Genomic DNA, 12,193 nt, shown 5'->3' with positions numbered 1-12,193 from the left:
GGTGAGCATGACACCATACAGTATGGGATATCTGTGGGTCAGTTAGGGTCAGCTGTCCTGGCTGAATCCCCTCCCAGCTCCTTGTGCATCCTAAGCTTCCTCACTGTTGCAGTGGGGTGAGAAGCAGAAAAGGCCTTGGCTCTGTGTAAGCACTGCTCAGCAGAAACTAAAACATCCCTGCCTTATCAACAATGTTTACAGCGCAAATCCAAAACACAGCCCCATACCAACTACTGTAAGGACAAATAACACTAACCCAGCCAAAACCAGTACAGCTACAAATAGTTGCTAACCTTTGAACGAGGACCTGTTACCAGCCAACTACAAATATATATATATATATATATATATATATATATATATATATATTAAAAGTATACAAACTTTTCTTATGTCACACCTGCAACAACTTTAATAACATGTATTCTTTCTTTCAGATCCCAAATTGTATGCAGAATTCAAGGCTTAGAGCACTAGTTCTCTAAAAATGCTAGACATAGAGTCAAATTCATGGCTTATGTCCACCGGGTAAAAATCTTGTGGTTTTTATATGAAGGGCAATTGCTTTAAGAGTAGCTTCCTTCATGGATATTCAGGACATTATGAAATGCTCAGCACATGTGGGAATACATATTCCTTATTATTGCTCTGTATAGTTGTAAAGATCTTAGAAAGACTTGCATTGCAATCAAGAAAATCCTTAGTGCATTTTACATATTATTTTTCTTTTGTCAGCAGCTGCACAATGCTATTGGGAAATAGTTTAAAATTACTCCAATGTGACCACATGATAACCACATCCTTTTAGCATCTCATGCAAAATCTGTGGAAGGCAACAGAAACCAGCAAAGTGTTTTGTTCAGTTATCATGAATCAAGGCCTTAGTTAATTTCAAATTGGTATTGAAATACCATAGTTTGTCCTCTCTCTGAAACTCCAGAACAATATCTCCAATAATTTCTCCAAGCACTTGAAATTTGACACAGACATCTCTTGCACGTGGGTGGGTGTTCTATTCCATATCTGGAGGCACTTGGAAATATTCATCTCTCCCCTCTGGGCTGGTGAGCAGAACTTCTGTGGATATAGAACAAGAAGGCTTCCAGCTTGATTTTCCCCAAGATTGTTTTGCAAGGAAAATGAGATAATTCTATCCTTTGACATTTATTTATTGCACATGCCTGTGTTTTGTATTTCTAGAGACAGATGTGAGATGAAAGTAAGTTTTTGCAAGGATTGTTCAGGACTGAAATCAGAACTTATTGTTCAGAGTTTAGCAGTGTCATGGACCTCTCTTGGGAGTTTGCAATACCTGATACTTTCATCTGCCTATATGGCTGCCTCACCACACTGTTCCACTGTCTAAACTGCTCATTACTCAGTTCCTGAGTCTCCACAGTTTACATATGGCACTTAAACTACTCCTGAAGTCTGACATTTTGAAGAATACATGGGTTGTGGTTGTCAGGGTGAGTACAAGAGGAAGATAAATGTTACCAGAGCAAGAGACAAGGAGAGATAATGGGGAAAAGAAGCAGGAAGAGGATGGCTGAGACAAGAGTGAACTGCCATACTGCTCTTCTGAAAAAGTTCAGTTTCCATTTTTTTCAGAGTGAAAAAAGAAAGGAAGGCTGCCAGCCTGGAAAGGGAGACAGTCAGGGAGAATCAAGGAACTGAACGGCAAGCACAAAGGGTAGTAGTTAATAACCAGAGGATTTTCAAATACATGCAGCAAGATGATGAGTCCAAATGGATCACTCAGAACAGCAGGCTGGAGAGAATAAAAATTCTTGAATGCCATGTGGCAGCAGCTTGTCTTCCTCTCCCCAAATCGAAGTTTACAGGTAAGATGTAATGCTGTTTGTAGTATAACCAGATTTTGAGAGGACCGAGTTCCTCTGCTGGGGCTGGCTGCTCTGTGAAGCTGCAGGTCAGCATCTGCGCTGACACCACCTCAGCCCTTTAGAACTCAGCCCGGCTCTTGCCCTGCATCTGGCAGCTCCTCATTTTCTAGCACTCTCATTACACCACTAACCAGCATCAAGTGCACTGGAAATATTTTTAGCACTGGACTGCAATCCTTGGCTTAAACATGTCATTCCCCATGGCTGTATGCCAGTATTTGAACTGCAGGGTACTCAGTGAACATAACTCCAAGGGAAAATGCAGAGCTTAAAAAACTAGCTACTGCTTCTAGGAATATGAAAGAAAGGTGGAGCAGGTGGAGTAGTACCAACAGCATGCAGAATGCTGAGCTCACACTGTGCAATGAAGCAGACCTTCCAACAGGATCACACACTTTCATTAGTTATTAGACAAAAATAAAAGACTCCTACTGGGCTCTATCAACACGTCCACACAGAGATCAGTGCCAATGAAAACCTCCTCTCTACATATACATAATTTTTATCTCAGCACAGCTTTGTTTTCTTGCAACTGTTCTAGAAAAACTGCTTTTTAGTGTTCTGCTGCTAGAATATTAGACTATACATTGACTGTTATTATAATTTTTGCTATAATGCAAAGCTTTCAGATGTGCATACTTCCATTTCCTGGGCTGAACGTATATAGCACTTCCTGGAGATTCTGCTGTGTCTTAGGCTGCATACAGACTTCTTATCCTTTCAACACCTTTAGGGGAGATAATGGTATTTTGTTCCACTCAGTACAAAAACTACTGTATAGATAAGGTGCCTTTGGGGCTTTTCAAGGGCACAAGAAGATTAAGTGACTGGTGGATATAGGGAAAAACATTCTTCCCTGAAGAGATGGTAAAAAAGTGGGCAGTATTATTTGTATGTGCTTGCATGCTTTCTGAGCAGTAAAAAGGAAATATGTTCCCACTTCTTGTGGAGGAAGGAGGGAAGAAGTCAAGACCACATGTCTCACAGGAGCTGCTAAATTAGAATATCTGTGTTGAGACTGCAGTGGTTGCAACTCACTGGGATATTGCAACAGGAGTTACAGTTCAGAGTTTCAAGCAATATATGGCAGCATTGGAGGTGCCAAATGCATCCCAGAGGCTGCCCAGCAGTGGGCACTGTTGTTCCCACCCACTTTGACCTTGGTAGCTCAGCTTGCAGGGAAGGGACAGCCTCCATACTGTGTCTTTCTCTCCCTGACTTGCTCAGAGGTTGGCTTCTGCCCCTCCTAGACCTCTGTAGTGTAAATGCACGTGACTGCCTCAGAGTTGTCATGAGCTGTGTCTCACAGCTGGAGCCTGGAAGTGCTGCAGTCCCCAGCCGGGCCTTTCCCTGGGGCAGGCTCTGAAAGGCTGTGCTGCCTGAGCTGGGGGCATGTGTAGGACAGCTCCGGGACAGCCAAACGGGTTCCACTTTTCCTCTCTGTCCTCCTCTGCCCTGACCAGCTCCAGTGAGTCCCTTTGTGTGGAAGTGTCTCTTCCCTAGCTGTATTTAGCCTACATCCTGCTGCTTGGCAACACCAGGAAGACCAAGGAAGAACATATGGAAGGTGAAAAGGTGGCTGACAACGCTGGTGACAAATGTGTTTGATTGCACTAGCCACAAACCACGGCTACCGATATTTGTTACCTATTTCTCTTCTGTTTTGTCACTATGTACTTTTCACAAAGATGGTGACGTAGACTACTCAACAGTCAAGTCATCCAGTCTGAAGCAGGTGGGATGGACAAAGCCCAGTGTCAGACTGACATCACCTGAGCAAGGAACGCATTGCAGTGCGGTGGCCATGATGCACTCGCCATCAGCCGAATCACCTGTGCGTGTGTGACGGGAACAGGGGTGAGCAGCCACACTTCTGAGGTTTCCAATCTACAGCTCAGTGTTCTGACCCGCTGGCAGAGAGGGGAATCAGGGTGTTTTCCCCATGCTCCTCATCACTTGGCCACCAGTGACAGAGGGCTGGGGCCAGGTGAGGCCAGACCGCTTTGGCAGCACTAGGTGCACTTCCTGCCCTAGGGAAGCAGCCCAGGTGACCCCTGGCTGGTGATCCACCCCTAGGTGACTCCTGTCCAGCTGTCACAGTTGGTTTTCCCCCAGTGGCTGCTCCCCCAAATCAAATGGATACTTTAAGCACTTAAAAGTGTTTTTTTTTTTCCATTAAAATAACTATTTCTTTTTATGGAACCTCTTGGGTGATAGTTTTCCTTCGGAGACTTAATTTGCACCATTCTTTCCTTGGAAAATAGCAAAATGACTTTCTTGTGAGGCTTTGTTTAATCCTCATTGAGGAAGGGCCTCTGCTGTGACTGCTGGGGTCAGTCATTGATAATAGCACAGTCTCCCATACAGTATTTGACAAAGCCATTTGCAGCTATTGCTTACAGCTGTTCACTTTCATCCTTTAATTTCTGTTTCAAACCACTTCCCAGCTGTTGGTTTAAAACTTGCACTAATCTTCCTCTCCCGTGGACACGCGGCGTGCAGCCCGAAGATCAGGCACCACGGCGGGCAGCCCCGGCGCGCCCGCGCAGGCGCGCGCGGTCCGGGGTCCTGTCGCGCTATAAGAGCGCACGGCGGCGGGCACGCCCCCTCTCTGTGCAGCGGCGCGCGGTGGTGCCGGGTGAGTGTCCGCGATGGCGCCGGGGCCCGGCCGGGCGGGATCCCCCCGGCCCTCGGGCCATCGCGGCGGGAGCGGGCCGGGCGGGGGCCCCGGGGCGGCCGGCGCCGCTCACCGAGGCGGCCTGTGTCTGTATTTGCAGTAGGAACCCAGGCGGGGACCGCACCCACCGAGAGCGCCATGGCCGAGGAAGGGTGAGCAGGGCCGGGGCCGTCGGGGGCGGCGGGCGGAGGGACCGGGTCGCTCCGTTGCGCGTCCGCTTGGGAGCTCTGGCTGTGCCGTGTGTGCCGGCCCCGGCGGTGCTGCTGCGTGCTTCCTGCAGGCCGGGAGATGAGCGCGGGGTCTGCTGGGCAGGGCCGCTGTGCGCATGGCGTCCTTTCCTCGCCAAAAGAGCATGGAGGCAGCATGGCTCGGTGGCTCGCCAGTACGATTTGATGCCTTAGCTTCATTCCAGTTCATCTTTCGTCTGTTCTTCCTTTGGCTTAAATATTTAACTTGGTTTTCTTCTGTGCATTTTTAATGGCCTGATGCCTGCAGGTGAACGGGAAGCTTTGCTTTTAGTTGAATGTTGTTGGCACGATCCGAACATTGTGTGTCTTCTCTTTAGCATTACTGCTGGAGGTGTAATGGATGTTAACACCGCTCTGCAAGAAGTGCTGAAGACCGCACTTATCCACGATGGCCTTGCTCGCGGTATCCGTGAAGCAGCCAAAGCCTTGGACAAGTAAGTGTGGTGTCACCAGTTTCTCTACTGTGAATAGTGAAACTGGGTGAGACCTTGTGATGAGGTATGTTGAACACCTGCAGCGGACATTTTGTCCAGGTGTTCAGTTTAAAACTTGAGCAAGACTGTAGTTCTCTGTCAGTAATTTTTGTTTTTTGTAATCTCTGGTTTGAGGCCTTAAAGTGGAGTCTTAAAATATAGAAGCTAAACTCGATGATTCAAGATCAGCAGGATCTGGTTCTGTCATTTTGTGGCCTCAGTGCCATCGGGTATTCACGTGGGTGTGTGGGTTTTATGGAGAAAATGGGACGATGCTGGCTCTATGTAGCTGTGGAAATCTGGATCTCAAGAACCTTATGTTTTAGAGATAATAAAGTATTTTCAAAACGTAATAAAATTCTAATCTGGTTCGTATGTATTTCAGACTTTTCCTGAAGATGTAATTTCCTTTTTATGGCCAAGCCTTAAATTCATAGCTTCTGTATATTCTTTTTTGCATGTTGCAACAGTAAATTGTCAAGGTGCAATATTGAAACAATATTGAACTTATCTGCCAGTCACTGGGTGATCAGTTACAGTCTTTTGTAAGGCAAAGTACATCTGTATATATAGGTACATATATGCACTGCATGTGTGTGTGTGTTCATATGCAAATCCATACTTGCCTGACAAGAAAATTCTGCTTTAATGTGAAGCTACAGTGTTTGGGTGATGACTTCACAGTTAGTCGGATACCCCTTCACTCCTGTGAGTGATAACTGCTGTCTGACAAACCTGTATGCAAAATCCTCTAGGACAAGACACAAAACAAGGGCAGAGAAATTCAACTTGGGTGACTGACACCCGGTTTGTTTAAGTTCTTGTGAGTTCAGCTACAGCTTTATAAGCTGTGCGTTTAAAGGATGATGTGTGTAAGGTTTGTACACGTTTGTGTGTTATGGTTCTTGCTTGGAAACGTTTCTGGCATTCTGGTGACACTCCTGATGAAGGTCTTTCTAGGGGAAAAACTGACTTTGTTTGCAGAGGTCACGTTGCATTAGGTAAAGCATAGAAGACCTACTCAGCTCTCTCTGTTGTCAGGTATCCCTTTGGTATCTTAACATTGTACCACAGTATACAAAGATCCTAATTAGAATTGGGGCCCTGTCATAACAGCTTCTCTGAACGTAAGTAGAAAAGATTGTTCTGAAGAACTTAAAACACCTTGACATGGAAATTCAAGCTTATAGTAATTACAGTCCTAATGTTAAATTACTATAATCTGCTAAATAAGAAAAAGTGACTTGTAACTTGGTTGCCTTGTAGAAGTGACAGTTCTGTAGGGGATCTGGTGTTTACCCAGTCATCAAACCTTTTTCCAATGGCTGAAAATTTATTTAGTGGCACTTTTAGAAGCTTTTGAAACAGGAATAGAATCTGAGGATAAAGCTAACAATGTATGAATAGCCTGTAACGTATACATGAAAAATGTAGAAAGTGACAAATCACATCAAAAGTAAATTTAGTATTTCAAAAGCTTACAGTGTTTCATAACCAGAAGTTAAGACTTAGGAAGTGGTTCTCTAGAAATGCATGTGCTGAATTCAGTTATTTTTGGTTTTGATTGTCAAGAAATTTCAATTAATGTCTAAAGTAACATCTGTCAGTTCTCATTTTTTTTCAGACGCCAAGCCCATCTCTGTGTTCTGGCTTCAAACTGTGATGAACCCACATATGTAAAATTAGTTGAAGCACTCTGTGCAGAACATCAGATCAACTTAATAAAGGTGAGTGTCGACATGAGACAAAAGTTTGGGACAGTTATGCTGCTTGTTGCAGCATGTAGAGAGCTGAACCTTAAGAACACTGCTGTAATTCTGTGTATGGCTTACCTAGGCAGAGCTTCCCTTAGCAGCAGATTGTTCTAGTTCTGTGTGATTGCCATTTTTCCAAGTACAAAACCTGTGGATATAAGTGGCAAGGAGTGTGGATTGGTTATTTTGCACAGTTAAAATGAATTCTGGTGGAGTGAAGGGCAAGGGGAGCATTCCTGTGACTCCAGGGAGGCTCGAGCTGTACAATGATGATACTTTGGCTCCCTCTGCTGATTCCTGTGAGGAAAGCAGCCATCCGTTACCCAATGCTTCTGACAGTACAGCAGCCTCTGGCTGGAGCCACGCGTGCCAGAAATGGCAAGTGACTCTAATGTGATGTGTTTCTCTGCACAGGTTGATGACAATAAGAAGCTGGGCGAGTGGGTGGGTCTCTGCAAGATCGACAGAGAAGGAAAACCTCGCAAAGTGGTGGGCTGCAGTTGTGTGGTTGTCAAAGTAAGATGGTGAATTATGTCTTTATTTCTTGACTTTTGAAGATTGGTCGTAAACCAAAGGTTGCTTTAGATAAGGAACAATTAAATACAGCTCCTGAATTTTGTTATATTGTTAAAAGTGAACATAAGCTGCTTTTCTGTTTCATAGTCCCCATCATGTTTATTTACTTGTGTACATTTTGTGAGTTAATGGTTGTGTCCTCAAAGTATCTGTGCCTACCTGCTAGTAATCATTAAAAGGAAAGGCTTACCTAGAAGATAGGAAGCTTTGCTTCAGAAAAAAAAGCCAGTTCAGTGTGTCTGCACAACTTTAAAATGTTTTGCGGAGCTTATTTCACAATAACACTGGCAAAGTAAAGCCACAGTACGAGCCTTGAAGACTTTGTGGTCTCTGAGGTCCCGAGAGATGGCTACATCTTTACAATCAAGACTAGTGCCTTCTGCATGCATTTTTGTAGTTATACTACTTTTATACTTAAGTTGCTTTAAGCAGAAAAGATTTTGTTTGCATCCTTGTCAGTGGGTGTTACGTTTGAATGTAATAGAACAGTACTTTATTAGAATAGCCTTATTAAAAAGCAAGGGAAGAACTGGAAAATTGCTTGAGCTTACTTGTGTGGAATTTTGGGAATTCCTTGTGAAAAAGTGTCAGAATCCCATTTGTCCTTGTGGAAAACAGTTGAAAAATTCAGGATGGGTCTGTATATTAATAATGGGTTATTTTGTCTTACAGGACTATGGCAAGGAATCTCAGGCCAAAGATGTCATTGAAGAGTACTTCAAGTGCAAGAAATGAATGACAAATAAATTTTGAACCAGTCTAGTGTACGTGTGATTAATGATTTGGTGTCTGTGGAGCAGCTGTTTTTGAGTTGCAAAGGATAGCATCAGAATATGCAAAAACTTAGCAAATGTTGATGCAGTTTAATAGTATTTTAACTGTGTCAGTTTGCTAAAAAGACTTGGGGGGATCCCTGCCATTCCTGTTTTAGGGTAATTCTGTTTCCTGCTCCTACCCCAGAAGTTACCAGCTAGAACATGGCACAGATTCAGGTTGAAATAATGCAGACAGTTTAATACTATCCTTGCTTGGTAGTGCTTTGGTCTGTATTTCCAAGATTCTGAGTAACTTGTCTAAAGTATTGCTGCCTCTGTGATAAAAATTTGTGTCCCTCTGCTCAGATCAATGAGGAGAAAGGCCTTAACTGTTTACCAAGTCTTCTGAGATGTGGTGGGATCTTTATGAATCATTTCTTAATTTATCATGGGAACTTAGAGGGCACAAAATGTGTTTTCCTTGTTCTTCTACCTCAAATTATGAGTGATAGCATCTTTTAAGTAGTATTGTCATGCACTTGTAGATCTGATTCTGTAGTTCTGAGTAGGTAGGGTAGCCAAGTAGTTGAATTTCACTTGCTCAGATGAGGCAGTGTTTTAACTTCTAACTTGTCCACTGTTTTGTTTTCTGCAGTAGTTAGTTGGTGTTCAGAACTCTTATTTTGTCTTTTTTTAGAAGCAAGAGATTCAGACTGGAAGGTGTGATTTTTATTCTCTCGCAAGTTTTATGTGTCCTAAATTTTCTGCAGAGTAGCTCTTAAGTGGAGTGAGTCATAAGGAATTGCACTGTTATGCTGATATATAAGATGTGAATGTGAATATGTGGGGCTGAGCAGATAGGAATGTTTATCTGTTTTCAGGCTCTTGAATCAAATTAAATTTTCATTACGGTTTGTAACTCCTCTTTTGATATCTTTAGTCATAAGTGTGAGGGTGAAGGCAGGCATCTTCTCCAGCTGAGCCCAGAGTTAGTTTTCTTACAGCTCCTCTTTAGGCTCTTAAAGGGTCTCTTAGTTTTGGCCCTGTCTACTACTTGATAGTAGCTAGATCTGGGTGACTTGGGTTGTTAAAAAGGCTTCTGTAGCTTTTTCAGGTGCAGTCAATAAGGTCAGCTATTCAAATCTATGAGGTCTGTATCCTTTTGGTAAACTTCATGCATGTTCTCAGAAATCAGACCTTAAGGTACTGGAGTTTGCTCAAGGGAAGATGGCAAATCTTTTGAAGGGTCTGGAGCCAGTTAGGAAGCTGGGGTTGTTTACCTGGTGGAGGCTTGGTGGGGGTGGGAACCATGCGGTGGGGGTATCTTCTCCAAAGCAGCAAGTTACAGGTTAAGAGAAAACTGTGGGGAGGCTCAGACTGGGTATTAGGAAATACGCTCAGGCATTGGAGCAGGCTGCCCAGGGAAGAGGTGGAATCAGCAGTCCTGGTGGCTTTTGAAAGACTTCTAGATGTGACACCTAAGAACGTGGTTTAGTGGTGGGCTTGGCAGTGTTTGGTTTGTAGTTGGACTCCATGATCTTTTCCAACCTAATTTATTCCATGATTTAATAGGTAAGTGTTAAGCCTGCAAACAAGTTGAGAAGAGTCCAGCTCACACAAACTATTTAAGTTCACAAAATACTCATTTAACATGTTTTAACTTGGTGTGAGAGAAATAACATCATCAAAATGTTTTTTGTGCTTGATTTCTGCCAGTGGATTGGCAACATTAGCAGTAGCTGGGTTATTACATTTCCTCTGAATTACTATGAAGGGATTCATGTAAGGGGAGCTGTAGTTTACAAGCAAATTTGCTAGGCTGTGTTTCTTTTGCTGCAGTGGAATGATGCCTCAGTAAATGTTCAGGAATTTTTTTTTTTTTTTCAGTGTCACCATTTTACATAGCAATGGATGTTAGTACTAGGGAATGTAATTTTTCATGCCAAGTTTTTTTTCTTTGGGGTAGAATCAACACTTCCTAAATGTTTTTTGAAACAAGAAATTATGTTGAAATCAAAATTTTCTTACCATAATGCTTAGGTGTCAAATCGGGGCTTTTCCAGGAAATGGAGCATTACAAGAAGTGACCTTGGAGCCTATGGAGGGTAAGCGTTGGAGAACTGATGAAGTTTGCTTTATTCTTTTTACTTAAGATTATCCCTAGGGGTTTGGTTTTTTTTTCAAAAATTTCCTGAGAACCAGATTCCACTCACAGCTTTTGATTCACCTTGACTTTTAGTAAAAGTTTATTTTTCTAAATTGGCTGAGACAAGGAAGTGATTACTAGTCCTTCATGCTGCATCACTTAGTAAATGCTTTTCTGAGGCCCCTGCTTTGTAGACTGAAGAGAGCCAATATCTTCCTGCTTTCTTGATCAAAGGTTTTTTTTTTTAATTTAACTAGAAGATGTGCTGATTTTGATGTGTCCTGCCGGATTTCAGATACGTTTTTGGAGTAGGCTTTGGAATTCTACTTGAGGTTGTAGCCCTCCTACCCAAGGGGGTACATTACTGGTCTCCAGAATGGATGTGGTTAGACAGCACCAAACACGGGAATGGAAATAAAAGACATCAGAGTTGGGATTCCAGGATGACCTTGATTTCTGTTCATCATACTTAATGTCACTTGCATGTTTTCCTTTTGAACATAAAAGAAATTTTGCATGTTTTACTGGTATAACACAATGGTTTGCTCGATATATGTTTTATGGCAAAAGCAGCAGAATTATTTTTTTTTCTGAACAGCTTGGGTGGTTTTGTATGGAAGGGTAGGTGTTTTCAGGCCTAAATTATGTTTCACCATGAAGTAGAAAGCTAATGAAGTGCTTTGAAGAAATTCTGGTAAGTCATTGTGAACGTGTCAAGAACAGACTTCCAGAGAGCATTGGAGAGCATCCTATGTGATAATTTAAAAGTCTTGAAACCAGTTAAGCTCATTTTCTTTTAAAACCACCTGTATGTCATCTGGGCCACTACTGTTTTTCACTCTGTTAGGTGTTTTACTGTAGGCCATAAAAGCTCCAGTACCAGTGCAGCAGCAGCAGCACCACATTTGCACAGTTGCTGCTTTGATGGAGTCATGGGCCTGACTGGCTCCTGTGGGAGAACAGTGGTTGTACCTGACCTCCCCTCTTTGCCATGACAGTGCATATTTCACTGTTTCAGCTCCTTGGAGTCTGGGAGAATGTCACAACTGCTCTGCTACTTCTGGTTAAAGGGGGATGTGCATGTTTCTAAGGTGTGAGCCTGAGAGCTCACTTGAAAGTATTTTTGTTTTAGGACAGCTCGCTCACAGCAGGGTCCTGTTGTAATGTGCTGGTGTGCTTTGCAGTAGCACAACTGTTGGGGCATCAGGGCTTGTCAGCAGCATATCTCTTGCTGCTGCACAAAAGCCCGCTTTTTTGGGCTTCAGCCATTAATTTGGACAGTGTTGTTTACTTTGCCTGCTTTGCCAAGAAAAGATTATGTTCCTGTCTTATTTAATGCATTAAGTACTTTATGAAAGGTGAGAACTAATCACACATATAGAAAAAATATATTTAATGATAAATCTCAAAATATCCTGTAAAAAAATCAAGCATAGGCCCCAATATGTTCTGTTTATTAACATTTCTGGTTTAGAATTGCCTCTACCTGTCTGATTTTCTTCCTTGTTTGTTTTGGAAAACCTGGCTATGCCAGCTGCAAGCCAGTGTTCCTCGTGTTTGTGTTCTTGAGGCTGGTGCAGGCATTGTCCCTGCAACCTACTCCCTTTCCTGGAGACTTTGCAAAGGTCTCATCCAAGGATGTGAAGGAACTCTGAACATA

General features: G+C 43.0%; 1 protein-coding gene and 3 non-coding genes across 4 annotated transcripts; all 4 read left to right on the top strand.

The window, feature by feature from the left end:
• Positions 1-4,490: 4,490 nt before the first annotated feature.
• RPS12 (ribosomal protein S12) lies at positions 4,491-8,399 on the top strand. The gene is made up of 6 exons (XM_066179149.1): positions 4,491-4,542; positions 4,682-4,733; positions 5,147-5,263; positions 6,927-7,029; positions 7,471-7,572; positions 8,305-8,399. The coding sequence occupies exons 2-6, from the start codon at positions 4,720-4,722 to the stop codon at positions 8,365-8,367; spliced, it is 399 nt and encodes a 132-aa protein (XP_066035246.1). The 5' UTR covers positions 4,491-4,542; positions 4,682-4,719; the 3' UTR covers positions 8,368-8,399.
• Positions 5,966-6,037, top strand: LOC136287946 (small nucleolar RNA SNORD101). The gene has a single exon (XR_010720429.1). It is a non-coding gene; the product is annotated as a small nucleolar RNA SNORD101 (small nucleolar RNA).
• Positions 7,315-7,401, top strand: LOC136287955 (small nucleolar RNA SNORD100). Its single transcript, XR_010720438.1, has one exon. It is a non-coding gene; the product is annotated as a small nucleolar RNA SNORD100 (small nucleolar RNA).
• On the top strand, positions 7,855-7,989 carry LOC136287954 (small nucleolar RNA SNORA33). Its single transcript, XR_010720437.1, has one exon. It is a non-coding gene; the product is annotated as a small nucleolar RNA SNORA33 (small nucleolar RNA).
• Positions 8,400-12,193: the final 3,794 nt, after the last annotated feature.

This window comes from Chamaea fasciata, unplaced genomic scaffold, assembly GCF_029207755.1.
Source record: "Chamaea fasciata isolate MVZ Bird 193981 ecotype frontalis unplaced genomic scaffold, bChaFas1.0.hap1 SCAF_3, whole genome shotgun sequence".
Lineage (NCBI taxonomy): Eukaryota > Metazoa > Chordata > Aves > Passeriformes > Sylviidae > Chamaea > Chamaea fasciata.
This window is presented reverse-complemented; position numbering and strand designations above follow the sequence as displayed.

Excerpts from the sequence above, each read along its gene's own strand:
- RPS12 (XM_066179149.1), top strand. Across the intron at positions 5,264-6,926 it reads GCAGCCAAAGCCTTGGACAA|ACGCCAAGCCCATCTCTGTG; the intron begins GTAAGTGTGGTG and ends ATTTTTTTTCAG. Across the intron at positions 7,030-7,470 it reads ATCAGATCAACTTAATAAAG|GTTGATGACAATAAGAAGCT; the intron begins GTGAGTGTCGAC and ends TTCTCTGCACAG.